Genomic DNA, 27,478 nt, shown 5'->3' with positions numbered 1-27,478 from the left:
CCGCTACCCTATCCCTGTAACCCTGCATTTCCCATGGCTAACCCACCTAGACTGCACATCTTTGGATTTTGAAAAGAAACTCGAGCACCGAAAGGAATCCCGCACAGACTCAGGCAGGATGTGTAAATTCCACGCAGGCAGTCACCCGAGTGTGGAATTGAACCCAGGTTCCCAGTACTGTGAGGTAGCAGCGCTAACCACTGAGCCATCAATTAGGAAAATCTCCAAGTCCATAACAGGTCTGTGAGTAGCTAACAGAAGGAGAATGACAAATTCTGTTGTCACTAAGGAGAACAAATTCCAGCTCAATAAACTCAAGAATCCTCTATTTAACATTTTTTTTTTAAATTCACATCAGAAATCACAAATTGCAATACTAGAATTACATGTTATAACCATATATTTCAATCTCTTACCTTTTCCCTGGTGCTATGGGCTGTCATTGATCTTTGAGCTGCTCCTCGCAAAGCTGTTCTATAGTTGTAGAAATTACTAGAAGGATCCATTTGATGCTGGGATCAAACAAAAGTTCAATTAGTGATCATTTTAAAGCATGAAAAATTTATATTAATTGAATTAAAATTGAATTAAGATTTACAAATTGCATTATAATTAACAATCTGAGAATAAAATGATAATTGTTCTTAATAATAAACTTATGCGGATCCTACAAGCAAAGGAAGAACGTTTATCTGTGTTGGGTCAATGTTTATTGTATAAACGTAGGAAGTTGCTTTACAAATTTCTAATCGTGATTTTCTACTTTTAATTGGACTTTTAAGGTGCATTCAATAGAGCAGAAGATAAAAATCGGCAAGCAAAAGGGTACCACCTGGCAGCCAACTTAAACAGCAGTTTGGCAAAGGACATCTTGTTCTTAAATAGAACAAGGTGTATGAAATCTAATAAGAATGAAAACTAATAATTGCATTAAATGTCCAAAATATATGTGAAATTATGGATTGTTCAATGACTAAAGAGAGTGAGCATGCAAATATCTGAATATTTCAAACAATTGTGAAACAGTGGTTGCGGAGGTTTATTCTACTGCTGGCATTTATAAATATTAACATATTGTTTTTGCATATGATTTCTATTTTGAACAATAGTATTTTTGAGGGCCTGGGTGTAGATGTGTATGGGATATTGTTAAACTGTTTTAAGATTGATTCGTGTTTTCAATGGACTCAGTCAGGACGGCATTCAGACCTTTGTGTTTATCAGGATGCTTTGTTTTTGCCTCCGAGTCCCTCTCCACATACAACTGTACCCACTGAGATGTGCTTTGGTTATGATTTATAATTCACAATACCATGTAATACTGCACATACTTCATAATGCTACACCATATAACTGATGTTCTTGCACTACTGGATAAAAAATGGAATTAAAAACCACAACATGAAAGAAATTAGCTGAATTAAATAAAATTTTAGGGTAAAATCTATAATTTAAGTGCAAGCAGCAACATGTGTCCACATCGCACTAGTTTTCTCTAGTGAAGCTGTGGTGCAAGATTCCACTCTCCACATAATTACAATGGCAACATCTTCCATGGAATCGAGCTTCATTTTAGAACAAAACATTTCATTTTTCTTTACTTGTACAAAGAATATTTCTTGATATTCTTAAGAATAGGAAGGTGGTTTAATTTTATGAATACTTCTGAAAATGGGCAGGTATGATAATGATATCCGCTAGCTCACGCGTGGGGATTGGCTAGTTCATTTGGCTAGATGGTTAGTTTGAAATACAGAGTGTGTGCTCAATCCTGCACTGGTTGAGGTTACCATAAAGAATCACTACCGTGTAGAAACAGGCCCTTCAGCCCAACAAAGCCACACCGTCCCTCAGAGCATCCCACCCAGATCTATCCCCCTATAAACCCACCTAATCTACACCTCCCTGAACACTATGGGCAATTTATCATGGCCAATCCGCCTAACCTGCACATCTTTGGACTGTGGGAGGAAACCGGAGCACCCGGAGGCAACCCACACAGACGCAGGGAGAGTGTGCAAACTCCACACAGACAGTCACCTGAGGATGGAATCGAAACCAGGGTCCCTGGTGCTGTGAGGCAGCAGCGCTAACCCCTGTGCCACTATGCCTCCCCTTCTCTCCCTCTTAAGGAGATGGACTCTCCTTCTCAACTTCCACCCTTGCCTGAAGTGTGGTGACCTTCAAACCAAACTACCATGTCATATCTCTCTAATGAGGGAGCAGCCCTGTGTTCCAACAGGACTCTGGCGACTTCACCCTAGCTCACTACCATGAAGCTGACCTTAAATTACCTCAAAGACTATACACAATCATCTATTAGGTTAAATAGAGAACTTTGGTCAGTTTCTTAGTAAGTTAAATATTTAATAACTTCTAGAAACTGTAAACAGCTTCAAAGTAACACAATTATTGGAAACCCATCATGGTGTTTTGCTAATCTAGGGGTGTGATCAGTTTTGTGGATGGAAATAGATTCCCTTTTAAAAAACAATGCAGAAATGTGAAAGGATGGTCTCTACATTCTCTGCAAAGTCCTGTGAAAACCTAGACTGCACTGAACCTGAGATAGTAAGAACTGCCGATGCTGGAGTCAGATATAACACAGTGTGGAGCTGGAGGAGCACAGCAGCCCAGGCAGCATCAGAGAAACAGGAAAGTTGACGTTTCGGGTTCCAACCTGACCTGGCCTGCTGTACTCCTCCAGCTCCACACTGTGTTATCTCTGCAGTGAACCTAACTTGAGTTGAAATTTCTTGATCTATTGCACAGCTTTGCCCAATTTCAGGAAAATAACGCTGGAAAAGAGAGTGCAATCCAGTGAGAACTCAATTCCTTTATGAACTTAAAAAGTGATATAACAGCCAATGAAAAAATATATACTCTGAAAGCAATAAAACACACCAGCAAGGATAGGTCACAAATATGAACCAGTGCATCTCAGTAAATTTGTGATATTAGATCATGAACCAAAATTGTAATTCATTGAGTACTGCCTAGTACTTTGACTAAAATTAGACTCTCATAACATGGAACATACATTATGCGAGTGATAAATGCATGTAGGTGAAGTAGCCTCAGGCTAAATATTGTGCTAGTGGTACTTACCTCAAGGATATCAAACTTAGCCGTTTTGATTTTTGCCCAGGTTTTCTTTAGTCTAGAAACAGGGCTCATGTTCATGCCAGCTGTAAAGAGGTAAATTAAAATGCCCATGTTTAGTTAACGTACTGAAAAAGAATAAGTTTCTTCAGTGAGCAATATATATTCAACATTCTTGAGGAGACAGAGTGACTTGCAAGAATTATAGGAATAATTAAGATCTATTTTACTGGTAATTTCTACTTCAGTGGTAAGAATTAGAATATTGTAAAGTCTGTTGAAAAGATGAAAAGGAGCATTTTTATTTATCCATATTAGGGCTAAATTTAAAAGTTCCTCAAAACAGGAATGGGTTTGTGATCCAAAATTAACCTTTTTATCTATCAGAACTTTAACGTGATATTCATATACTTCAACGCAGTCAAAAATCATAGCTTAAATGCATTGCCTGCTGTTTAACCATTAACAGCCAGATCTGCCATACAGGCTGTCCAATTCACACAGTTTGTCTCTTTTACATGGTGCACAATCCAGACAGAGGGAACTAACAGGAAGAGAACATGCATGCCTGTGCATTGTGACTTCCTTGGAGGGAGCAGTACTAGTCATTGTTGGATATCCATTGCTGAGGTGTTGAAATTGGTCAAGGAATACTGTATCTTCACATTTAATCTTCCTCTCACATCCTGCCTCATCCCATATTTACCAGCTGCAAATAGTGTAAACACATACCTCCGACCTTCCCACCTTCCCAAAATCAAAACCTCACTCTTGTGCTTTGTTCCTGCAAATACCCAACTTTTGCATCACTGCCAGGGTGAAGGGAGACCAGGAACAGTGTAATAATGAAGATATATCACATTCACAGTCACTAATTCATATTCTGACAATGCACATATTTTAGAGTGAAAGAGGACGGATTTGCACATGGTGAAAGCCTGTAAAAGTTTATGGCCAGTACTGGGAGGTCCATCAGCCAGTTAAGTGGCTGCCATTGGGGTTCCCGTGCTTTTAAAGCTGAAGATCCCACATCCAAAAGCTGCCTGTTATTCAAACAGCCACAAGCTATTCAGGCACAACAGCAGCACTGGGAACAGTGTCCACAGCTGGGAGTGCAGAAAGATCTCAAAACAGCAGTATCAGTGGGGGTGCCAACAAAGAGGTGGAGTAGGTAACGTCGATGAGAGGGAGGACTCCATGGGCACTGGGTGACTGATTACATGCAGTCACTCACTCAATGAGTGGTCAGGGTGTCCTTTCCACATGGTAAAAGACCATGATTCATTGGTAGAATGAGTGGAAGCAGGATAAGGCCCTTAAAATGGGCATCAATTGGCCATTCAAGGACTGCAGTTGGTCTCGAGGATGCAAAGTTGTTCTCAACCATCCCTGTCCCTCTTTATCAGGGTGATGCTTCTCTATCCTACATCTTCTGACCTGCCCTGTGCTGGATGGCAAGGAATTAAATTCTATCCAGTGAAACAACAGGCATTAATGGCCTGCTGTCAGGGTGTGGAGCAAGGGTGTGCAGGTCCGGGCTTGACAGAGAGGAATCTGCTAGAAGGGTCTCAAGTGAGCATTCCAACATGAGCAGTGCAGAGAAGAGGTTGATTGCTATACACATGAAATGCTTGGTGCATTGGCAAGCTTGATGAAGCCTGTGTTCAATGTCAAGGGGGTGGATGAGTCTACTACACCTCGTTGGCTGAACTTGCAGCTCACCCTTTCCCCCTTTCTAGTGGAGGTGATGGCCTAGTGGTATTATCACTGGACTGTTAATTCAGAGACCTTGATAACGTTCTGGGGATCTGGGTTCGAATCCCACCACAGCAGATGGTGGAATTTGAATTCAATAAATATCTGGAATCAAGAGTCTACTGATGGCCATAAATCAATTGCCGATTGTCGGGAAAAATCCATCTGGTTCACTAATGTCCTTTAGGGAAGGAAACTGCCTTCCTTACCTGGTCTGGCCTACATGTGACTCCAGGCTCACAGCAATGTGGTTGACTCTTAATTAGGGATGGGCAATAAATGCTGCCTGGCCAGCAATGCCCTCATCCCGTTAATGAACAAATAAATGATGTGGAAATGGGGTAAATTTGATAATGCTGATGTCAACTAGTGGTTTAAGGTTTCACTGAAAAGTCTGCAAGCGTCTGCAGCTTAACTTTCTCTTTCTCCTATAGAGTTGATGCTTAGATGTATGAAACTAAAAGTGCTGGAAGTTGTGCATTTTAGTCAACTTATTCAAATGTTGAGCAAGATGATGAACCTTCAACAGAAGGAGCCTTGCCAGCACCATGAAACCGGTAGTCCACTAGTACAAGTCAAATTCAGTGTTCCTAAATTCTTTATGTTGTTACAACTAAGAACTTTATGGCTTGTGAATTTTAGTGAGTAACCACGAATGCCCCTCTCAGACCACCACAAACCCAAGGTCAACGTGAAAGCAATTGCATGCAAATGTATTGGTTTCAGTTTAGAAGACATATTATTAAATGTGCTTTTTTTTTCATCATAATTAGCATAGCAACAGATTATTAGTATTAACAGACTGCATCATACAAATTCTACCTTAATATTTGGTGGGACTACAGATACATTTAAAATATCATGAAAAAATCCATGAGCTTTAGTAGAGTCTTCTTTTCCCCAAGGTCATATATAATCAGCATTTCAATCCAATCCATTTATTTATCTGAAGACATATTTTATGGTATTTTTCCTTGTTACGCACAAAATATACAAAACACACATTTATCCCTGACCCCTCCTTATGATATCAATTGTACTCAATCCCAGAGGTTCAATTATTATCAACTATTATATCCTTCATTATACTACTTAGAACCATCAAGTACACTTCCAAAAAAAATCTTTATTCAGCTTTCAAAAATTATCAAAAATACAGTTGTCAGTTTCAGTTGGTGATCCAATCCACCCATATTTTATTCTGTTGAGGCAGTTGCTTGAAGCTTACTGGGCAATTTTTATATTCTGCAAATTTGCGTTCACAATCCAAACAATGTAACTCACCAAAACCCACATAACCTTTTATTGTCAGTGTTTTAAAACTTGGATTTCATCCACACTCAATTATTATTGAATGAAAATAATCAGTTCACTAAGTCTGCCTTCATAACAGAGAGCTCTCAGGCCTCAAATTATCCCCGTCAATCATATTTTGGACCATTTCCAATGCAGCAATGTCACCTTGAAGGTATGGTGCTCACAATTTCCAAATGCTGTTTCAAATGTGGACCAGTCAATGATCTATAAAATGTTAGTATAATTGTTCTGACTGATACTCAAATGCCGTTGAGATACAAAACCAGTACGTTATTATATTTGCTGATAGCATTGTATTAACTTGGCTCAATTACAGGGCAGCGTTTTGTTGTAAGTCCCTAAAGTTAAAGATACTGACAATTTAAACCTAATGTGCTTGCATGATACATTCTTTTAGACTTAATAGATTTTTTTTTTCTTTACTGAACGTTAAACTCATAATCAATAATGTATATGTGGCTGAATGCATATGACTTGTCTAGATACCAGTGCTGATGACTGATTATAATTTAGAAAGCATATCACAAACATATTTCATAAATAATACTGTTGTAATTTAATGAGAATCTACCAACCTGATTAATCTGTCCTGTGTAAGTTAAATCTCAGTTTATGAGCAATACTTACAAATAATTGCCATCAAGGAATTGAAGTTGCCAATATTGAAGCATTCCCGAGCCACATCAATGAAATATTCTATTACTCGTGCCCTGTGCTTCTTCTTCACTGGCTGTGAATGACAGGTGAGAAAATTGGACTTTAGATGAGACAATACTTTTCACTAAAGGAAACTGCCAGTTGAAATGCATAATAATGAGACAATTATGGTGACAGGCACAAAGAAATAACTCCATATTAGAACATGGAAAGGGCTGACTCACCATGCAGATCTCTGTCGCGACGAGATAGCTCAGTCTGTTGAACCACTCTACATATGCTTCCAGGTTGCTTGCTTTTTTCAGATCATTAAAACAGTTCTGAAATAAAAGAATGCCAACAAGATTTTTTCATGAAAAATGCAAAATACTCCATTGAATTTCACAAATAAAAGTGTATGTGATGAACGGTAGGTGTCATGGCGTATTTTTAAATATTGGGAGATGTTGACATAGCACAGTTTGTCATGGTATATTTCCTTCTAAACTTTGTCGATGATTTTCAACTGAAAACAATCAAATGTGTATAAAACATATAACATTCAGACTTATTAGCACCAAAAACTCAGCTGGTAGCACTTTTGGATATTGTTTGGATTTTTCATTGTAACATTAGGTTTGAAAGCATGGTGTAGCATTTCTCCACAAGACTGTTACAAAGTATCCTTTTCAAAAACGCAGTGAAATTTGCTGTGGATGTACGGATTCAAATTCACGCTTACAAATTCACGCAATTTCCATCCTGGCTCCTTAAGCCTGCTATTGCCCTTTAGACACTAATCAAATCCACTTCAGAAGGCAAAGACACAATATGTGTAGGACCACGATTTCAAAGTAGCCAGCTCTTTTACATCTACCACCAATTTTTGCTGGATTGGAAGTCTCAACCTGCTGAGCACTTAAAGTGCTTTCAGGTTCACAATGTAATTCTCTGCTGCAGTTTCAAATTCCCCTACCGACAATATTTTCCCTGAGACAGGTGAGTTCCCCGTAGGCTGTAGGTAACCCTGCTGGTTAAATCAAGTTGTAAACTTTGGGAGAAGCCTGCTGTGGTGTCGAGAACCTTTTGACAGTTACTTTTAAAATGTCTTGCCAAAGCCCTCCCATATTCCCAAAACACACTCCACGCTCCCTCATATCTCCCATGTCCCCTTCATACCCCCACCATATTTCCTCAATACTCAATGGACCCGTGCTCCCATGCCCTTTCCATTTCCTTGTGCCCTCTTACATCCTCTACACCTTCTCCTCCAATATCCACTGTGCTCAGAACCAATAATAATGCCGACAATTCTTCAAAATGCTTCTTTAAATGATCAACTAAGAAAATAGGCTTTGGAAACCTCTTCTAAGAAAAAAAGCGTTCCTTTTACAACCACACAGAAATGTTAAAAAGTATCAATGGACAAAGCTGTGGTCCTCTTGACACCTCCTCTTCCTGTTCAAATGAACATACTGGAAATGAAAATCTACTTTAAAGAAAGAAAAAAAATTTACTAAATGCTAATAAAAGTGTCGATCAAACAACGCTAGCACTCCCACTTGCAGCCAATAGGGCTGAATGGATGACTGTGTCTTGGAACCCACTCAAGCCTTCATAATGAGGCAATCTGACAACTGAATCAACAGATGCAGGCTGAACAGATGGTCAGACATCTGGTTTCCCAGATTTCCAAACTGGGCACCATGCCAATTATGCCATTCCTAGTGCCAACCGTTTTGCCCCAACCTCTGGTGTAATTTTACCAGCAGTGGGGCGGTGGGGTTGGGGGTGGAAGCGCAGGTACCTCAGGAGACCTGGCCATCTATGTATCAATTGAGGCCTTCAGAGGGCCAAATAATGCCCACTTAAGGATTTCCTCCCATTGTTACTGTGATTTTGTCCTCATGGGGGAGACTTATGCAACAGTCCAGTCTATCCGTTAAAACGTAGAACGTAGAACAGTACAGGCCCTTCGGCCCATGATGTTGTGCCGACCTATTATCCTAAGATCAATCTACCCTGCATACCTTACATTTTACTATCCTCCATGTGCCTATCCAAGAGTCACTTAAAAGTCTCGAACTATCTGACTCCACTACCACTGCCGGCAGCGCATTCCACACACCCACCACTCTCTGTGTAAAGAACCTACATCTGACATTTCCCCTATACCTTCCTCCAATCACCTTAAAATTATGCCCCCTTGTAATAGTCATTTCCGCCCTGGGAAAAAGTGTCTGACTATCCACTCTATCTATGCCTTTCATCATCTCGTACACCTCTATCAACTCACCTCTCATCCTTCTTACCTGGTTAGCTGATGGCCAGGCAAGTGGTTCTTGTATCCGTGTTGGGGCCCCTATGCTAATTGGGCTCCATCTCCAAGGGTAACCCTTGATAACAGATTTCCTGTCCGTTACAGCCCTGTACACACAGCCCTTGCCTCAAGCCAATTAATGGCCCCAATGGACACACGCCATTGTAGTGTTCAACCCGATGAGTGGTTACTTGGTATTAAACTGGGCAGCAGTGGTAGTACAAGAATTGACATTAATCATGTGAGTAAATGGGTATAAAACCTGTGGCCGGGGATCCTGCCCTTGATCATGATGAAGCGACACATATTAAAAATGCACCTGCTGGTGACAGGTGAGCATAAGACTCACGGCAGCTACAATGATTCCTGCTGTTAAATATCCTGACACTGGGATAACACAATTACACAGATCAGCAAGGGGAGTTTCACCAGTATATGTGAATTTATAACCCAGCAATGCCCTCATTAAAGGAACAATTGTGACTGCTAAATCAAGCATCTCCTAGAAGAACTCAAAAATCAAGCATAACTTCATAGCCTTAGAACACAAGAATAGTTAAGGAGAAGTTTAAACATGGTATTATGCATGTGTTCAGAACCTTAAATGAAATGGACAACAAAGTTCTTCTGATGAAGTCACTGAACTCGAAACATTACCTCTGCTTTCTCCCCACAGGTACTGCTAGACCCGCTGAGTTTTTCCAGCAATATCTGTTTTTATTTCTTCCAACTCTACTTAGAGTCACAGAGTCATACAGCATGGAAACAGACCCTTTGATCTAACCAGTCCATGCTGAACATAATCCCAACTAAACTAGTCCCACCTGCCTGCTCCTGGCCCATATCCCTCTAAACCTTTCCTACTCATGCACTTATCCAAACGTCTTTTAAATGTTGCAATTGTACCCACATTCACCATTTCCTCAGGAAGTTCACTCCACACGCGAACCACCCTCTGTGTAAAAAAATTGCCTCTCATGTCTTTTTTAAATCTTTCTCCTCACACCTTAAAATGGCTCTTTTATTATTTTTAGTAAGAGTACTAGCTAAGGAGTAAGATGTGCAGTAAATCACTTCGCTAAAAATTAGTACGACCGAAGATGAAATGTCAAAAATAAGTGTTTAGCTGGGTAATAAAAGTCTGCAGACAATACAATGAATAGAAGGTCGATGGAGGTAAGGAGTTCACATAGTTCTGAAGTCCTGGAAGAGTATATGTTTGATCAGGACACCGTTCAATAGATTTTGATTTCTTCACTGTATTTTTTAAGCAGAAATTGAATCACCCACTGTTTCACATCTTATTGTCATCAAGTATACTTTGTGCAATTAGAAGATCTGTTTCCAAAACTTCTGGAAAGCAAATACAACCACCTGCAATTGGATTTGGATTGGTATCTCTAAACATTTTGTAAAATGAATCAAAATCATGCACTACAAATCTTATCAATTGAAGCCATTATCCATTTTGTTTAGCTTTGGGCTCAGTAAAAGACAACAACGTTATTTGCTACACAGTGTAACACTGAAATTCATGAGATATTGCATTCTCTCTGTACAAGAGTTTAAGAGCTTCAGTGTTTTCAATCTGTTGGATACAGTAGAAAAAAAACTGTTATTACACCACAGAGTTGGAGTCATAAATTCTCTTGGGTTTAACACTATATAAATTGCACATGTTATGGTTTCTCAGTTCAGTACTTTCTTTATTCCATCTCAGACGAATGCTATTAGTGTTATTATTAGATTCAATCCATTCTCATTCTGTAAGTCATAACCAAAAATAGCAGTGCAGTGAAAAGCCTGGCTTTGGCATAATACATAATGGTGGAAATTTAATCTGAAAAGTGCATCTCCCAATAGCATGACAAAGTGAGCTGTTCCATTCACGTGTCTGGAGCTGTGGCATGCACAACAGGCAAGGGAAAACCTAGCAGAGGTGCCATGGACTATGTGAAACCTTGCACGGAGCATGTCCTTCCAAGACTTGAGTTCTGCCAAGGCTGCTCTGGCTGGCCTTGGGCCAACCTTTTAACAGCCTCCCAGGGAGATTGGGTGCACCTTATCCCCCCTGCCAATGAGTCTCCAGCAGGCAGAGCCGAGGAGGATGTCCCTGTGTCTGTGCAGGAGACTCTAGCAAGATCAGGTACCTCAAGGCTTCAGACCACCAGAGGTCCTTGCCTTCAGCAGGCTGGCTATTTATCAGCTGTTAATATCAGAATTACACCAAAGCTGTGATCAGACTTATGAACGGACCTCTCACATATTAGAGTTGATCTTTCTCTGTACCTTCTCGATAGCTGTAACCCTACATTCTGCATTCTGTTCTATTACCCTGATATATTTATGTAAAGTATGACTTGTCTGGTAAGTACACAAAACAACACTTTTCACTGCATCCCAGTACATGTGACAATAATAAATCAAATCAAATCAAGCACAGTGGCACAAGCAAAATGCTGAGACATTTTGACGGCACAGTAGTCGCAAGGGTTTATGGGGCACTTGGCACACAAATCAGGAGCAATAATAGGCCACTCGGCCCCTCAAGGCTGCCCCTAATAAGATTCAATATGACCATGGCAGATCTGATTATGTCACAGTCCCATCTACCTTCATGAATTTCACCTTCTTACTTATCAACAATCTATGTGCCTCGATTTTTAAAAAAATAAAACTCTGCTTCTGCTCACTTTTGAAGAAGAGAGTTCCAAAGAAACTGTGAGAAAAATATTTTCCTTATCTCTGTCCAACATGGGTGACCATTTAACAGTGATTTCTTCTACTTTTAGACTCGCTCACAAAAAGATAAATATATACGACACCTGTCAATATCTCTCAAGATCTTATATGTTTCAATCAATCATTCAATCTTAATCGCTTTATCCCCAGTGGATACAATGCTAGCCTGTCCAACCTTCCATCATAAGATAAGCCACGCTTTCCAGGTATTAGTCTAATGAAAACCTTCTTTGAACTGCTTCCTCTGCACTTGCTTCCTTCCTTAAATAAGGAGACCGATACTGTACACCTGTACTCCAGATGTGGTCCACCAAAGCTCTGTATAACTGAAATATAACCTCACTATGTTTGGATTCAATTCCTTTTTTGCAAGAATCAATAACATTCTATTTGATTTCCTAATTATGTGCTGTATCTGCAGACAAGCCTTCTTGTGATTCAAACATTAGGCCATCCAGATCGCTGAGCGTCACAGAGCTCTGTAAACTATTCATTTAGATAAGGAACAAAAACAAAGTTGCTGGAAAAGCTCAGCAGGTCTGGCAGCATCAGTGGAGGAGAAAACAGAGTTAACGTTTCGGGTCCGGTGACCCTTCCTCAGAACCCTCACCAGACCTGAAACGTTAACTCTGTTTTCTCCTCCACAGATGCTGCCAGACCTGCTGAGCTTTTCCAGCAACTTTGTTTTTGTTCCTGATTTACAGCATCCGCAGTTCTTTTGGTTTTTATTCATTTAGACAATGTACTTCATTTTTATTCTTCCTACCAAAATAGGCAATTTCACATTTTCCTGCATTACATTTCATTTGCTAATCTTTGCCCGCTCACCTGACTCACCTATATCTGTCTTGTGTCCTCTTCACAATTTAATTTCCTAACTTCCCTTAAATATCTAAGAATTGAAGCAATTGAAGCCTGGGAAATGCCCAGAATGCCCCCTGGAGAGTCCTGGAATGAGGGTGTACAAATTCACAGCCGCTGCTGCCTTTAAGGCAATTGGCATCAGCTTCCTTCCAAAGCCACAGGACTACAGGTAATGATAAAGGAATGACCTCCCTTCTCTGTCTGTTGTTAGGTGATGACCCTATGACCTGTGTTGCCATGTGACCAGGGGCCTCCCCTGGCGATTTCTCCCTTCCACTGCTGTTTGGGATTGGGTTTATGAGATTCTTTGTGAACCCACAAAGTGAACTTTGTGGAAAAGGCAGGGCAACGTTGTTTACAAAGCCTTAATTCCTACAGCAGTTGTACCTGACCGATAGGAATGCATGACCCTCACACAGACCATACCTAGAACTCCTCCAATCCCACAGTGGCCTTCTCCCACAATAACCTGGTATCCTGTGGGCTCAAACATTTTTAGCAACCATATTGATGGATACACACTGTCATCTTGTAGCCTCAATCACCCTTTCGCATCTCTGCTCCTGCTGTCACTACAGAGTTTCCAACTCTCACACTCAATCTTACCCTGCTCACCCTTGAATTTCTTGCCATCATTCTGGAATTTCGTTCCACAATCCTTGAATTGATCTTGGTGTCAATCAACTCTCCCTCAGAGACCTGTCCTCCCTCCAGATGGACCTGTATTGTTTCAGGGTAGATAGCTCTCCTCTGGTTATTGACCTGCCGTGTGGGGAAAGCTGCCTCTCTCAGACACACAGAACCAGACTGCTGCAATGACCGATACCACACAATAGGTCAAAGCCTGACACATTCTCCAGCACCCTCCCTCACACATTCTAACATTTTGCTGTACTGCTGTCTGAGGACCTGATCACGATTATCCTCTTGCCAACTGTTGACTTGTCCAAGATGACTCCTTTAGCAGGTCAAATGTTATGCTATTTGAGACAGTGGAAGCAACGAGGTATACAGTTATGAGGGAGTTAATCTGGGAGTTCTCAACATCAACTCCTGACCCTGTGAAGTCTCATGGCATCATGTCCTATGCCCTCTAGAATGCCTCAATTAAAACTGCCTCAGCACATTTACAGGTGGTGCATTTCCCACCCGAAGTACTCACTGAGAGAAAATGTTTTTGTCATGTCACCCTTGTTCTTATTTTACAGATCAATTTAAATCTGTGCTTGTTCCTTTTACAAGCAGGAACAGTTTTCCTCTACCTGCAAACAAAACCAGAAATTGCTGGAAAAGCTCAGCAGGTCTGGCAGCAGCATCTCTGGAGATAAATCAGAGTTAATGTTCGAGTCTGGTGACTCTTTTTCAGAATGGTCTTCTTCAGAAGATTTTGAAAACTGCTATCAGATCTCCTCTTTGCCTTCTTCTCTCCAATGAGAACAGTCCCAACTCTTCAATCTATCCTCATAGCTGAAGTTTCTCATTTATAGAACCATATTTGTAAAACGCTCCAAACCCTCTCCAACGCCTTCACACACTTCCTATAATGTGGTGCCCGCAACTGTACACAGTACTCCAGCTGAGGTCTAACAAATGTCTCATACAATACAGTGTGGAGCTGGGGGAACACGATAGGTCAGGCAGCATCAGAGGGGCAGGAGAGTTACCGTTTCGGGCCTGGACCTTCGTCAGGACAGGGGAGGGGGAATGGAGCTCGGGCTGGGGGAAGGTAGGTGGGATGGCAATAGGTGGATGCAGGCAGGAGCAGCGAGGATTGATCAGTGGGAAGGGTGGTGCAGATAGTTCGGGATGGAGATGGACAGATAGTGTTAAGTCAAGGAAGTGAGAATGAGAAGGAGGATTGGACATGGGATGAGGCCAGGGTGGGGAGATTTTAAAACTGGTGATTTCTACATTTAGGCCATTGGGCTGTAGGCTCCTGAGTGGAATATGAGGTGTTGTTCCTCCAGTTTTTGGGTGGTGTCATTGTGGCACTGGAGGAAGCCCAGGATGGACATGTCACCCAGGGAGTGGGAGGGGGAGTTAAAATGGTTAGCCACTGGAAGGCGTTGATTATAAGCGTACAGAGCGCAGGTGCTCCACAAATCTGTCACCGAGTCTATGCTTGGTCTCACCGATGTAGAGGAGGCCACATCGGGAGCAGCGGATACAATAGACCAGGTTGGAGGATGCACAGGCGAATCCCTGTTGGATGTGGAACGTTTGTCTTGGGCCTCGGCTGGAGGTGGGAGGGGAGATGTAGGGGCAGGTGTTGCACTTCCTGTGGTTGCAGGGATAGGTGCCGGGGGTGTTGGGGCTAGTGGGGAGTGTGGGGCGGAACAGGGAGTCACGGAGTGAGCAGTCCCGACAAAAGGCAGATAGGGATGGGGAGGGAAATATATCTTTGGTGGTGGGGTCTGGTTGTAGGTGGTGGAAGTGGGAGGGGATGATGTGCTGGATGTGGAGGTCACTGGGGTGGTATGTGAGGACCAGGGGGACTCTGTCTTTACTTTTCTTGGGGGGAGGGGTTTTGAGGGCAGAAGTTCAGAAAATGCAAGAGATGCAGTTGAGGGCATTTTCAATCAACGGAAGGGGTACGTTGCAGTCCTTGAAATGGAGGGCATCTGGGATGTACAGGATTGGAACACTCCACTGTGGGAGCAGATGCGGCGAAGGCGGAGGAATTGGGAGTAAGGGATCGTATTCTTGCAGGAAGGTGGGTGAGAGGAAGTGTAGTCCAGGTAGCTATGGGAGTTGGTGGATTTGAAATAGATGTTGGTGCAGAGACGGTTACTGGATATGGAGGCAGATAGGCCCAGGAAGGAGAGGGAGGTATCGGAGATGGTCCAGGTGAATTTGAGGTTGGGAGGAAACGTGTTGCTAAAGTTGATGAACTGTTCAAGCTCCTCATGGGAGCACGAGGCAGCGCCGATACAGTCATCAATGTAGTAGAGGAAGAGGTGAGGGATGATGCCAGTATAGCAGCGGAAGAAGAACTGTTCCATGTATCCTATGAAGATGCAGGTATAGCCCAGACCCATACACTTGCACAGACCCACCCCTTTAGTTTGTCGGAAGTGGGAGGAGTTAAAGGAGATGTTGTTGAGGATAAGGACATGTTCCGTTAGGCGGATGAGGGTGTCGGTGGAAAGGGACTGATTGGGTTTGCGGTAGAGGAAAAAGTGGAGGGCTTTAGGCCATCTGCGTGGGGGATACAAGTGTACAGGGACTGGATGTCCATGGTGAAGATGAGGTTTTGGGGGCCAGGGAGTTGAAAGTCTTGGCGGAGCGGAGTTCCCGGACCAGGGGGGAAAGGATAGCGTCAAGCTAAGCCGAGATGAGTTTAATGGGGCAGGAGAAGGCAGAGACAATGGGTCAACTGGAGCAGTCAGGATTTTGTGGATTTTGGGAAGGAGACAGAAACGGGCAGTGTGGAGTTGGGAATGATGAGGTTGGAGGTCTCTTGAGTTGATAAGTTTATGGACGGTCTGAGAGATGATTGTTTGGCGATCAGGGGTGGGTTCATAATCGAGGGGACAGTAGGAGGAGGTGTCAGAGAGTTGGCCTTGGCAATGTAATGGTCAGTGTGCCATTGCACTATTGCACTTCCCTTATCTGTGGGTTTGATGGTGAGGTTAGGGCTGGAGCGGAGGGCTGCATGAGCGGAGGGGAGAGGCTGGAGTGAGTGAGACGGGTGGAGAGATTGAGGCGATCGATGTCGCGACGGGAGTTGGAAATGAAGAGGTCTAGGGAGAGTAGGAGACCATGAGGTGGTGTCCAGGAGGATGGGGTTTGTTGGAGGCAGGAGAAGGGGTCTGCAGAGGGTGGGTTAGATTCCTGGTTAAAGAAATAGGTGTGGAGGCAGAGGCGACAGAAAAAGAATTCAAAATCCAGACGTGAACAGAACTCATTAATGTTCAGGTGGAAGGGAATGAAGGTGAGTCCTTTACTGAGGACTGACCGTTTGTCCTCAGTGAGGGGGAGGTCTGGGGGGATAGTGAATATCCAGCAGGACTTACAGCTGGGGCTGGGTGTAGAGCTGGAACTGGAAGCAAGGGTGTGGAGACATTCTCGGGAGTGGTTGTATGTAAGGGGATGGTAACGTGTCTTATACAAGTTCAACATCACCCCCGTTCTCTCGGATTGCAGAAGTTCAGGTGTTATTATAGAGGGAAAAATATAGTGGGTACTACTGTAATGAACCGTGTAATTTGGATAATTTAAAACTGAACAGTTTACATTTATATATTATCACATCTCAAAGCTTCTCACATCCTGTGAATAAACTGAGGTGCTGTGAGAGGCAAATTGTGTACCATATTAATGTTACCCTGAGTGAGATTGAGTAACAACAGTGACTAAGCCTTTTCGGATAAATGTCACATTCAGCTTAGCATTTACCGAAGTCCCTGTGGGAGTTTCTTTCATGTATGAAGTTATGATCTGTCAGAATGATTGATAGACATCAAAAAAGGAGATCATTTGCCATGCTGGATCTGGGTTGATATTGGGTCCTTAATAGGCAAAATGGAAAATTTACAGCAAAGGATGCCATTCACCCCACTGTGTTTGTGTCAGGAGCTATTGTTCCAATTCTTATTTCTCTGCTCCATCCTTAATATTTATTCCATTTTTTTGTCAAATAGTTATTCAATTTCCTTTTAAATGTGGTTAGAATCTCTCTGCCTCTAATTATTCAGAAAAAACACCAAATGCTTATTTTCGGTCATGATGAAGGGTCTAAGCCTGAAAGGTTGACTCTTCTGCTCCTCTGATGCTGCCTGACCTGCTGAATTTCTCCAGCTCTACAATCTATCTAAATGCTTATTTTCGCTTTTTTCTTGTTTAAAATAAGGGAGAAAACAAAACTTAGGATATACTAAAAGTTTCTTTCTTGTGGCATTGTGACAAAATAGGGGTTCTCTGTACTCTGTCCTCGGAGAACTGTCTTCTGTCAACACCTCTGTTTGGACATTAACAGAGATGACAAGTTGTTTGACTAGAGCTGACTGTTTGAAATGTTAATTTAAGAGAGATCAGAAGTTGCAAAAATGTTGAGATGAGAAAGAACAATAAAAACAGACTGTTAAGTACAACTACGGAGCAAGCACTTCAGCTGAAGAACATTGAGGACAGTGTTAATTTGTAACAGTGGAGAGAACTGTACCTTGTTGTTGTCTAAAGTGTCTTTGTGTGCAAAGGCTTGAACAAATTCCTCAGGTCCAATATGACTGAGTCGTTCCTACAGAAATAAACTAAAATCAATGGCATGCCAAACTTAATTTATTCACAGGATCATATTTTATGTACCATGCATAAAAAAGTTTCCTATTTTTTATTTTTTTCTAAAAGTTGGGTCAAAATGTTGTGCAAAATTACATGTGAGTCACTACAGATATTTTTAATCACCCTCTTCAGACATGTTTTGACACAAGTTGGAGCAGATGGGTCATGAATCTGGGTCTCCTGGATATTAATCAACCTACTGGCCCAGAGGCAGGGACACTGTCACTGCATTACAAGAGCCCAAGAAAGTCTTAAGAATTCAACTGCTGTGACAATTTCAACATGTTTCTGTCTACAAGAAAAACCTGATTATGATCTAACTAAACTACTCCTACTTGCCTGCATCCCTCTAAACCTTTCCTAATCATGTCTTTTAAATGTTGTAACTGTACCTGCATCTACCACTTCCTTCCACATACATTTCATTTTGGCCCAACAAGTCCACACAGACTCTCAGATCATCCCACCCAGACCCATCCCCCTATAATCTACACATCCCTGAACACTTTGGGCAAATTAGCATGGCCAATCCACCTAGCCTACACATCTTTGGACTGGGGAGGAATCCCATATAGACATAGGGAAAACGTGCAAACTCCACACAGACAGTCACCCCAGGGTGGAATTGATCCCAGGTCTCTGGCACTGTGAGGCAGCAGTGCTAACCACTGTACCACTGTGCTACCCCAAATGAGCCACTTGTGTGTGAAAAAGTTGGCCCTCAGATCCCTTTTAAATCTATCTTCTCTCACCTCAAAAAATGTCCCCTAAATTTGAACTACCCCACCTAGGGAAAAAAATCTTGCTTTATAATAATCTTGCTTTATTTTTGTTCCACGTAGAACATCTGAATGAGGTTTAAATGGATTTATTCAGACTTCCGTATGAAAGGAGCAAGATTGGCTAGACTCTCTCATCAGACTGGCATGCCTAACCATGTGCAGAAGAACATGAACAATAACCTTCTCTTCATTAATAATTACATACAGAGGCTGACTATCAAATTTCGAAATTAGTAGCTAATTTTTAATTCATACCCAGCAATGACTCCTGTTCTAGATAAGGGCAAGTGTTGGAGTCAATCCAGTCACCATCTTACATGCTATTTCCAATGTTATTTCCTAACCATTAGATGCTCAAAAATAAACTTTGTAAAAGTTGTCAGCCCCAATGATATCTCATCCAATCCAAAGAATACACCAGAGTGTCAAAGTATACAGGAACGTGAATAAATAAAACAGTTCAGCTCAACAACATCCAGGACAAAACTTTAGTGAGCTTGTTGCGAATAAATTCAAGTTCATTTGTGGGACAAACACTGTAGGTATTGAACTCAACACCACTTTCAGCATGATGGAGCAGCTGGTAGCAATTTTGCCTGGAGTGAAAACGTAGTGCTGGCCAATCTACAATTTGAGCTCTCTGCATAATTTTTCATTTATGCTCAAGAAAATATCATCTTCTGTGAGTAAGTACACAAGGGAGAAAGTTGTTTGTGTATGTAGAGTTACATCAATTCCCCAACTGCTACAGTAGTTACGTGACCCTCTTCACTGATATCACTGAAGAATGCTGCACAGATACTGAGGAAGGGTCACCGGACTCAAAACGTTAACTCTCATTTTTCTTCACAGATGCTGCCAGACCTGCTGAGCTTTTCCGGCAACTTCTATTTTTGTTTCTGATTTACGGCATCTGCAGTTTTTTCTGGTTTTTAGTCAAAAAAAAAGTCACCTGGCAGTATTCAAAGTCAAACAGGGCGATTCTCCTAATCTCCTGACAACATTTATCCCTCAATCTTTGGTTGGGAACCTGAGCAGGGATACACAAGAGAGTGAAGTAAAGATAGAAATGAAAGATTGAAAAATCGAAAGTGAAAATGGAAGGCACAGAAAACAAGAACAAGAAGAAAACAGGGCCACAGTACAAAAATGAGATAACAAGGTGTAGAGCTGGATGAACACAGCAGGCCAAGCAGCATCAGAGAAGCAGGAAAGCTGATGTTTCGGGCCAGACCCTTCTTCAGTACAAAAATGATGTGTAAACATGCGCTTTGGAAGAGATAACAAGACAGAGGAGTATTCAATGAACATTGGGACACTAGGAAGCTCAGAGGAACAGAGGTAGGAAGGCAGGTTAATACGGTAGTCAAGAAAGCGTACTGGACACATGCAGAACAGTTCTGACAAAATGTCACTGGACTTGAAATGTGAATTCTGTTTTTCTCTCAATAGCTGCTGCCAGATCCAATGTGTTTCTCTAGTACTCTGTTCTTTTTATTACGATTTCCATTATCCACAGTTATTTATGCTTGTTTTAGTGACAATGGATATTAGCTCAGAAATTTGAGATGTGGAATCAGTCTGGGTGAAGATAAGAAGCAACAAGGGCTGAAAATGTTAGTGGAAGATGTCTATAGGTGTCCAAACAATAGTGGGGGATGGCATTAAATTGGAAATTGGAGAATAATGAAACAAGTGTGCTACGGTAATTATGGGAAACATTAATCTACACTGGGAAAACCACTAATAGTCGTGTGGTGGATGAATTCTGGGACTGTGGACAATATGTTTTTCTTTAGACCAGTGCACTGAGGTGCCAACTAGGGAACAGGTAATCCTGGATTTGGATTGTGTAATGACAAGGAGTTAATTAATAACTATGTTGTGCAGGGTGCTTTAGGGAAGATTGACCATAACATGATAGAATTGTTCATTGGGATGGAAAGAGAAGTAGTCCAATCTGAGACTAGAGTCCCTAAACTAAATAAATTAATCTCTGAATATATGAGTGATGGGTTGGCTACCATGGATCAAGTAACTTCATTAGATGTCATGATGATGAATAGGCAACAGCCAATATTAAGGCATTGCAACAGTTAATATTCCTTTCTGTAACACAATAGGAAATGTATCTCTATCATGACTAACAAAGGAAATTAAGAATAGTAATAGATCCAAGTGGAGTCATATAAAGTTGCTGGGAAATATAGCAAGCCTGAGGAATGGAAGCAGTTTAGAATTCAGCAAAAGAGGACCAAGAGATTGATTAAGAGGAGAAAATAGAATATGGAAGTCAATATAAAAATGGACAGTAAAACCTAAACAAATGCAAAAAGGAAAAGATTAGGGAACTCAAATGTAGGTTCCTCAAGGTCTGAAATGGGAGAACTGATAATAGAAAGCAAGGAAATGACAAACAATTAAACAACTACTTTAATTCTGTTTTCATTGAAGAAGACACAAATAACTTATCAGAAATGCCAGGGAAGCAAGGCTCTAATGAGAAAAACGTATTGAGGGAATTAGGGTTAGTTAAAAAAAAGTGGAAAAGCCAATGAGACTGAAAATTGATAAATCGTTAGGGCCTGATAATCTATATTCCAAGGTTTTAAAGGAGGTGACCATGAAAAAAGTGGACAGGTTGACTTTTTTCTTCTTTATTCATTCATAGGATGAGGGTGTCACTGGCCAAGACAGCATTTATTGCCATCCCTAATTGCCCAGAGGGCAGTTATGAGTCAACCACATTGCTGTGGGTCTGGAGTCACATGTAGGCCAGACCAGGTAAGGATGACAGTTTCCTTCCTTAAAGGACATTAGTGAACCAGATGGATTTTTCTGACAATTGGCAATGGATTAATGGTCATCATTAGACTCTTAATTTTGAATATTTATTGAATTAAAATCCCAGCATCCACCATGACAGGATTCAAACCCAGGTCCCCAGAACATTACCTGGGTCACTAGATTAACAGTCCAGTGATAATACCGCTAGGCCATTGCTTCCCCAATAATTGTCTGTTGATTGTCTGTTTGATTCTAAAACAGTCCTTCCGGAAAAGTTAAGTGAGTGGTCAAATACATTGCAGATGCAATATAGTATGGATGAGTGTGAAGTTATCCAATTTGCTGGACAAGACAGAACGAGGCAGTATCATTAAAATTGTGGCAGATTGAGTAACGTTGATGTATATAGGAACCTGGGTGTCCTTGAACACCACTCACAAAAAGCAGGCTGGCAGGTGCAGCCAGCAGTGAGGAAGACAAATGATGTGCTGGCCTTTATTACAAGAGCAGAAGCAAGTATGCTGGTGATCAGGTCAGATCTTGGTGAGAACATGCCCAGAGTCTTGTGTACAGTTTTAGTCTCTTTTCCTAAGAAAGTATATATTTACCATTGAAGAAGTGTAGCAAAAGGTCACCAAACTGATTACTGGGATGGCAAGCTTTTTGTACGAGGAGAGATAAGATCAACGGGGCCTGTATTCACAGATGTTGAGAAGAATGACAGGGGATATTTTTGAAACATATAAAACTCTGACAGGTCTAGACAGATTGGATGCAGGGATGATGTTCCCCCTGGCCAGGTGTTGCCGGTGGTGCCTAGAACAAGGAGTCACAGTCTCAGGATACAAGGTAGACCACATAATAGGATTGAGATGAGGAGAACTATCTTCACTCAGAGGGTGGTGAACCTTTGGACCACAGAAAGTTGTATAGGCCATGTTACTGAATATAGTTAAGAAATAGATTACTGAATGTATTTAAGAAGAGGTACGATTTCTAGATACTAAAGGCATCAAGTAGTATTGGGAGAGAACAGGAATGTGGCACTGAGGTAGATGATCAGCCATGATCATACAGAATCCTGACTCTATTTTGTGTCTTACAACCAATTCCATCAGATGGAATTTTGCCTCCATTATCTGGATAGCAATCTGCTGGAGTGGATTTGATGTAGAAGAGTGTGGGTGGTGGGTTGTAAGCAGAACAGCTACCCAATCAATTTTCCACTTGCTTGCAAGTTTATTGAAGTAACTTCTCATGTATTTATGTAATTATGTAATCTTTCTAAAATTGCTTAATCTACCCTTTTTACATCAATAACTTCTTGTGTTAAATTACTGCTTTGTTTCGGAATCTTTACTAAACTAATTCAGTCCGTGATGATTTTTGATGTTGCAAAATAAACAGGAAGACATTGAGCTACAAATGGCAACCTTTGAGTTTGCTATTTCGGGAATTATTAACACAGTGGGCAATAATAACAGCCATCACTTATACACTGTAACAGGGTTATTCAATAACGTCCAGGCCCTTATTGTGATCCACAAAACCTTAGTGAACATAATCCTCTAAAACAGAGGGAAAAGTACCAGAAAATGAGACAGAAACACCATAAACAAATTAAAAAAGAAACAAATCAGAAAAGCAATGATGCACTGTAAATGTAATCTGATAGTATTGTTACAACAATAATGCATGAAGCACTAACCAGTTCTATATGTGTTAGCTGCTGAGCTAAAGTATACGGGTCACTGCAGATGGTCACTATATCTCTTTGAATGGACTGTGGTTTGGTCTTTAGCACAGTAAGTCGGTCTGTGACAGTTGCATTTAATTTTGAGAGGACTTCTTCATACTGGTTAAGGGTAGCAAGCTTCTGGATCAGATTCTGAGTAATCTGCTGCATGGTTTTCCGATGTAACTGCCACAGAAAGAAGAAAACAAATACAAGTAAAACCAGTATCCAGTTAATTATACAAAAGTTAAACACTGCAGCTGGTGGCAAGTCATTAAGACAGATAAGCAAAAGATTTCCTTGATCACTTATGACTGAAAATCTCCTCTGAGTAATGCAGAAAACTCCAGAGGCTATTTGGAAAATAGATAGGCTTGAACTCAAAAGCTCCCGCTGCCCCACTGCAATGCCCACATTTGAATAACATGTCAATGCTCATTATATTGCCGACATACAAGAATAGCTTCTTGATACTGGAATGATACCTGGAAGTTTGAAAATGAACCATTACCTGAGGCAGGGCCCACGACAAGGGGGACACATCAAGGCCCACCAGATCTTTCTGATTTCAGTTCCCCAACCCTGGCATGAGATACTGTCAGACATGACAAGTTTAATGGAGAGAAATTTTGTCAAAATATTTTTCAGGTTAATTAAAACAAAACTGAGATCAATACCACAAGCAAGTGGTTACACCAATCCTCGGTAGAGCTGTTCAGGAAATATTTCAAATACAGATTCTCTTAGAGTATCATACTGAGAACCAGTGTGTACTGCAATGAATGGATTCCTTCTGTGCTGTAATCATTCTCTGACTCACTCAAAAGGGGGTGGTAACTCACAATCATCCATAAATGTGTTTTTAATAAATGTCAAATTGTAGGTTTTTTGACACGCTTAAAAATGCAGCAAAATTAAAATGTGCTTATGTTACTGTATCCTAATCTTACCTTCCATCTATATAAAGTTAACCAATTAGAACTAATTTTATATTTTTATACTAAAAACAGGTTATTGCATATTTACTAAAACAGTTAAATCCCTTCAAGAGGAAGAATCGGGAGTACAAATTTCACTGCAGCTACTTTTAGTGACATTTTAAACGCAATGATGGTTCTTTCCTGTTTGGTGCTCCTGGTAAAATTTAAACATGTCTGAAAAGAGAACATTTACATTGTAAATAACTGAAATGAATCTTCATAAACACATTTCGGATGTCAATAAATATGCTAACAAGATTAAACTGTGCTCGATCAGTTTTCAGCTACAATACCATCAAGAAGAAGAATCACATTGTCAAAAACATAACGAAGTAAAGTCTGCATGCAGAAAAATTGCAGCATTATTTTTTAGCATGTTTCTCCTCCCTTTCCCATCATTACTTTGTTTAATGCTATCTGTTTGCTCTCACTAGTGAGGCAACTGAGAACCATAAAGCTCTTCACAGCCAGTGGTGAACAGGTTAGAATACTGATCTCTACCTGAGTTCAAGTCTTTCCAACTGCAAGTAATCTAAAATTATAATATTGGTATGCTTAAGGAAATCATGGAACTGAGCTTATAGGGCAAATTAAGTCGCCAGTATCACAGATTTATTATTCTTGTACTAAAGCCAATGTAAAACTCCACATGATTTCATGGGTTTGCTCATTTATGCTAGTCTTTCAAACTGTGCTATCTAAAGTATTGATGTGGATACTTGCAGGCAAGTAATGTCCTGCATAAAAGGCTTCTTTAAATAATTGACACACCCTGTTTACTTTTATTGAACGTCAACCATAAGCTTTAAATGTATTGCTTTCGTAATGACAGTGAAACAAAATAACAGGGCTGTAAACAAATGGAAAGAAATACTAACTGGGTTAACAGATACAGACTTCTATTTCTGTTTCTTACCATGATCACCACTTGCAAATAAGAGGTCAACATAGATAATCTTGTGCTGCACAAGATATACTGAGATAAAACTCCCTGGGAGAAAAGGGCTATTGTTGTTGTCTGTACAGTACACGTTATTAGCTAATTAAAGTTGCTTTTGTTGGCAGTGAAGTGCAAGGATCAGCATACTCTTAACAATATCTGGTTAGAAATATAGGTTAGGTATATAGAAGACACTAACAGCATTCCGAAAATGTTAAATATTCAAGGGGCAAAAAAGACAGAGGACTATCACTAGAGAAGATGTACTTTGAAAGCTAATGAGGCTAAAGAATGATAGATCTTCTGGACCTGATGGGAGGCATTTGAGAATATTACAAGAAGTAGCTATGAAATAATGAATACATTGGTAGTAATCTTTAGATTTAGCAATCTAATCCTTAGATTCTGGAAAATTGCCAGAGGACTGGAAAACTGACAATGTAACACTTTTATCCAAAATGGGAAAACAAAAAACTGATAACTATAGGCCAGTTAACTTCTTTTTTATTCATTTACAGGATGAGGGCATCATTGGATGGGCCAGCATTTATTGCCCATCCCTAAATGCCCAGAGGGCAGTTAAGAATCAACAACATTGCTGGGGTCTGGAGTCACATGTAGGCCAGACCAGATAAGGACGGCAGTTTCCTTTTCTAAAGGACATTAGTGACCCAGATAGATTTTTCTGACAATCGACAATGGAATTGTGGTCATTACAATTTTAACTTGAGATTTTTATTGAATTCAAATTCCTCCATCTGCCGTGGCAGGATTTGAATGCAGGTCCCCAGAACATTAACTGAATCTCTGGATTAACAGTCCAGTGATAATACCACCAGGCATCTTGGGAAAATGTGACTGTCTACTATACAGGTTGCAATTGTAGAGCATTTGGAAATGCAAAATATAACCTCCATGAAGGGGAAATCATGCCTGAAAAATTCATTAGAATTCTTTGAGAAGGCAACAAGCAGGATAGATAAAGGGGGAGCAGTGGATGTAATGTATTTGGATTTTGAGAAGGCATTTGACAAGGCACCACACGTTAAACTACTTAATAAGGTAAGAGCTCTTCGTCATGGAGATAATGTATTAGCATGGATAGAGGACTAGATAACGAATAGAAAACGAAGGGGCATTTTCAGGACAACCAACTGTAATTAGTGGAGTACCACAGGGATCAGTGCTGCAGCCACAATTATTTACAATATATACTAATGATTGGGGAGAGTGAATGTACTATAGTCACTAAGTTTGAGAATGACACAAAAATAAGTGAGAAGGCAAATAGTGAGGACGACACAAAGAGTGCATCGGGATACAGAATGGATAAATGAGTGGGTAAAAACCTGGCACATGGAATATAATGTGGATAAATGTAAGGTCATGCAATTTGGCAGGAAGAAGAAAGGAGCTGCAGATTATTTAAATTGAGAAAGACTGTAGAAAGCTACAGCACACTAGATCTGGGAGTCCTCATGCATAAATCACAATAAGTTATCATACAAGATCAGCAAGTAATAGGAAAGCAAGTGGAACATTGGCCTTTATTTCAAAGTGATTGGAGCATAAAAATAGAAAAGTCTTGCTAAGATTATACAAGGCACGAGTTAGACCATGCCTGGAATACAGTGAATTATTTTCATCCCCTTACCCAGGGAAATATATACCTGCATTGGAGGTAGCCCCAAGAAGGTTTCACTAGGTTGTTCCCAGATATGGTGAGATTGTCTTATGAGGTGAGGTTAAACAGGTTGGGCCTGTACTCATTACAGTTTAGAAGAGTTAGAGATGACCTTATTGAAACATATAAGATTCTTAGGGGCCTTGGCAGAGTATTTGAGGAGACGTTGTTTCCCTTTGTGGGAGCAGCTAGGACTAGACAGCATAATCAGTTAGGGCAGAGACAAGGAGGAATTTATTCTCTCAGAGGCTAGTGTTCCACAGAGAATTGTAAAGGGCGGGTCGGTAAGTATATTCGAGGCTGACATAGTCATATTTTTAATCAGTAAACAAATCAATCTTATTGGGAAAAAGGAGAAAAGTGGGACTGAGGAACCAGACCAACCATCATCTCAATGAATGACGGGGCAGACTTGCTGGGCTAAATGGCCTGTGATTGCAACTACATCTTACAGTTTCATGGTTTGATTCAGAAATAAGTATAACTAATTAGGTCGGACACACATACAAATCAGAAATATTTAAAGATAAAGATTCATGTTGGAGCTAACC

The 27,478-nt window shown here is 40.8% G+C and overlaps 1 protein-coding gene across 1 annotated transcript in view; it reads right to left on the bottom strand.

Annotated features, from left to right (window-relative positions):
• rasgef1ba (RasGEF domain family, member 1Ba) overlaps positions 1-27,478 on the bottom strand; it is a 423,399-nt gene that overhangs the window by 27,074 nt on the left and 368,847 nt on the right. Inside the window, exons 5-10 of the mRNA XM_048598326.1 lie at positions 23,297-23,509; positions 17,901-17,975; positions 7,056-7,151; positions 6,802-6,904; positions 3,109-3,188; positions 417-512 (exon numbers count right to left, since the gene is read on the bottom strand). Of these exons, the coding sequence (XP_048454283.1) occupies positions 417-512; positions 3,109-3,188; positions 6,802-6,904; positions 7,056-7,151; positions 17,901-17,975; positions 23,297-23,509 (663 nt within the window). The remainder of the gene's footprint in view (positions 1-416; positions 513-3,108; positions 3,189-6,801; positions 6,905-7,055; positions 7,152-17,900; positions 17,976-23,296; positions 23,510-27,478) is intronic.

The sequence above is a fragment of the Rhincodon typus genome, chromosome 1, assembly GCF_021869965.1.
Source record: "Rhincodon typus isolate 14 chromosome 1, sRhiTyp1.1, whole genome shotgun sequence".
In the NCBI taxonomy this organism is placed as follows: domain Eukaryota; kingdom Metazoa; phylum Chordata; class Chondrichthyes; order Orectolobiformes; family Rhincodontidae; genus Rhincodon; species Rhincodon typus.
Note: the sequence above shows the minus strand (reverse complement) of the source record. Positions and strands in the feature narration are given on the sequence as shown.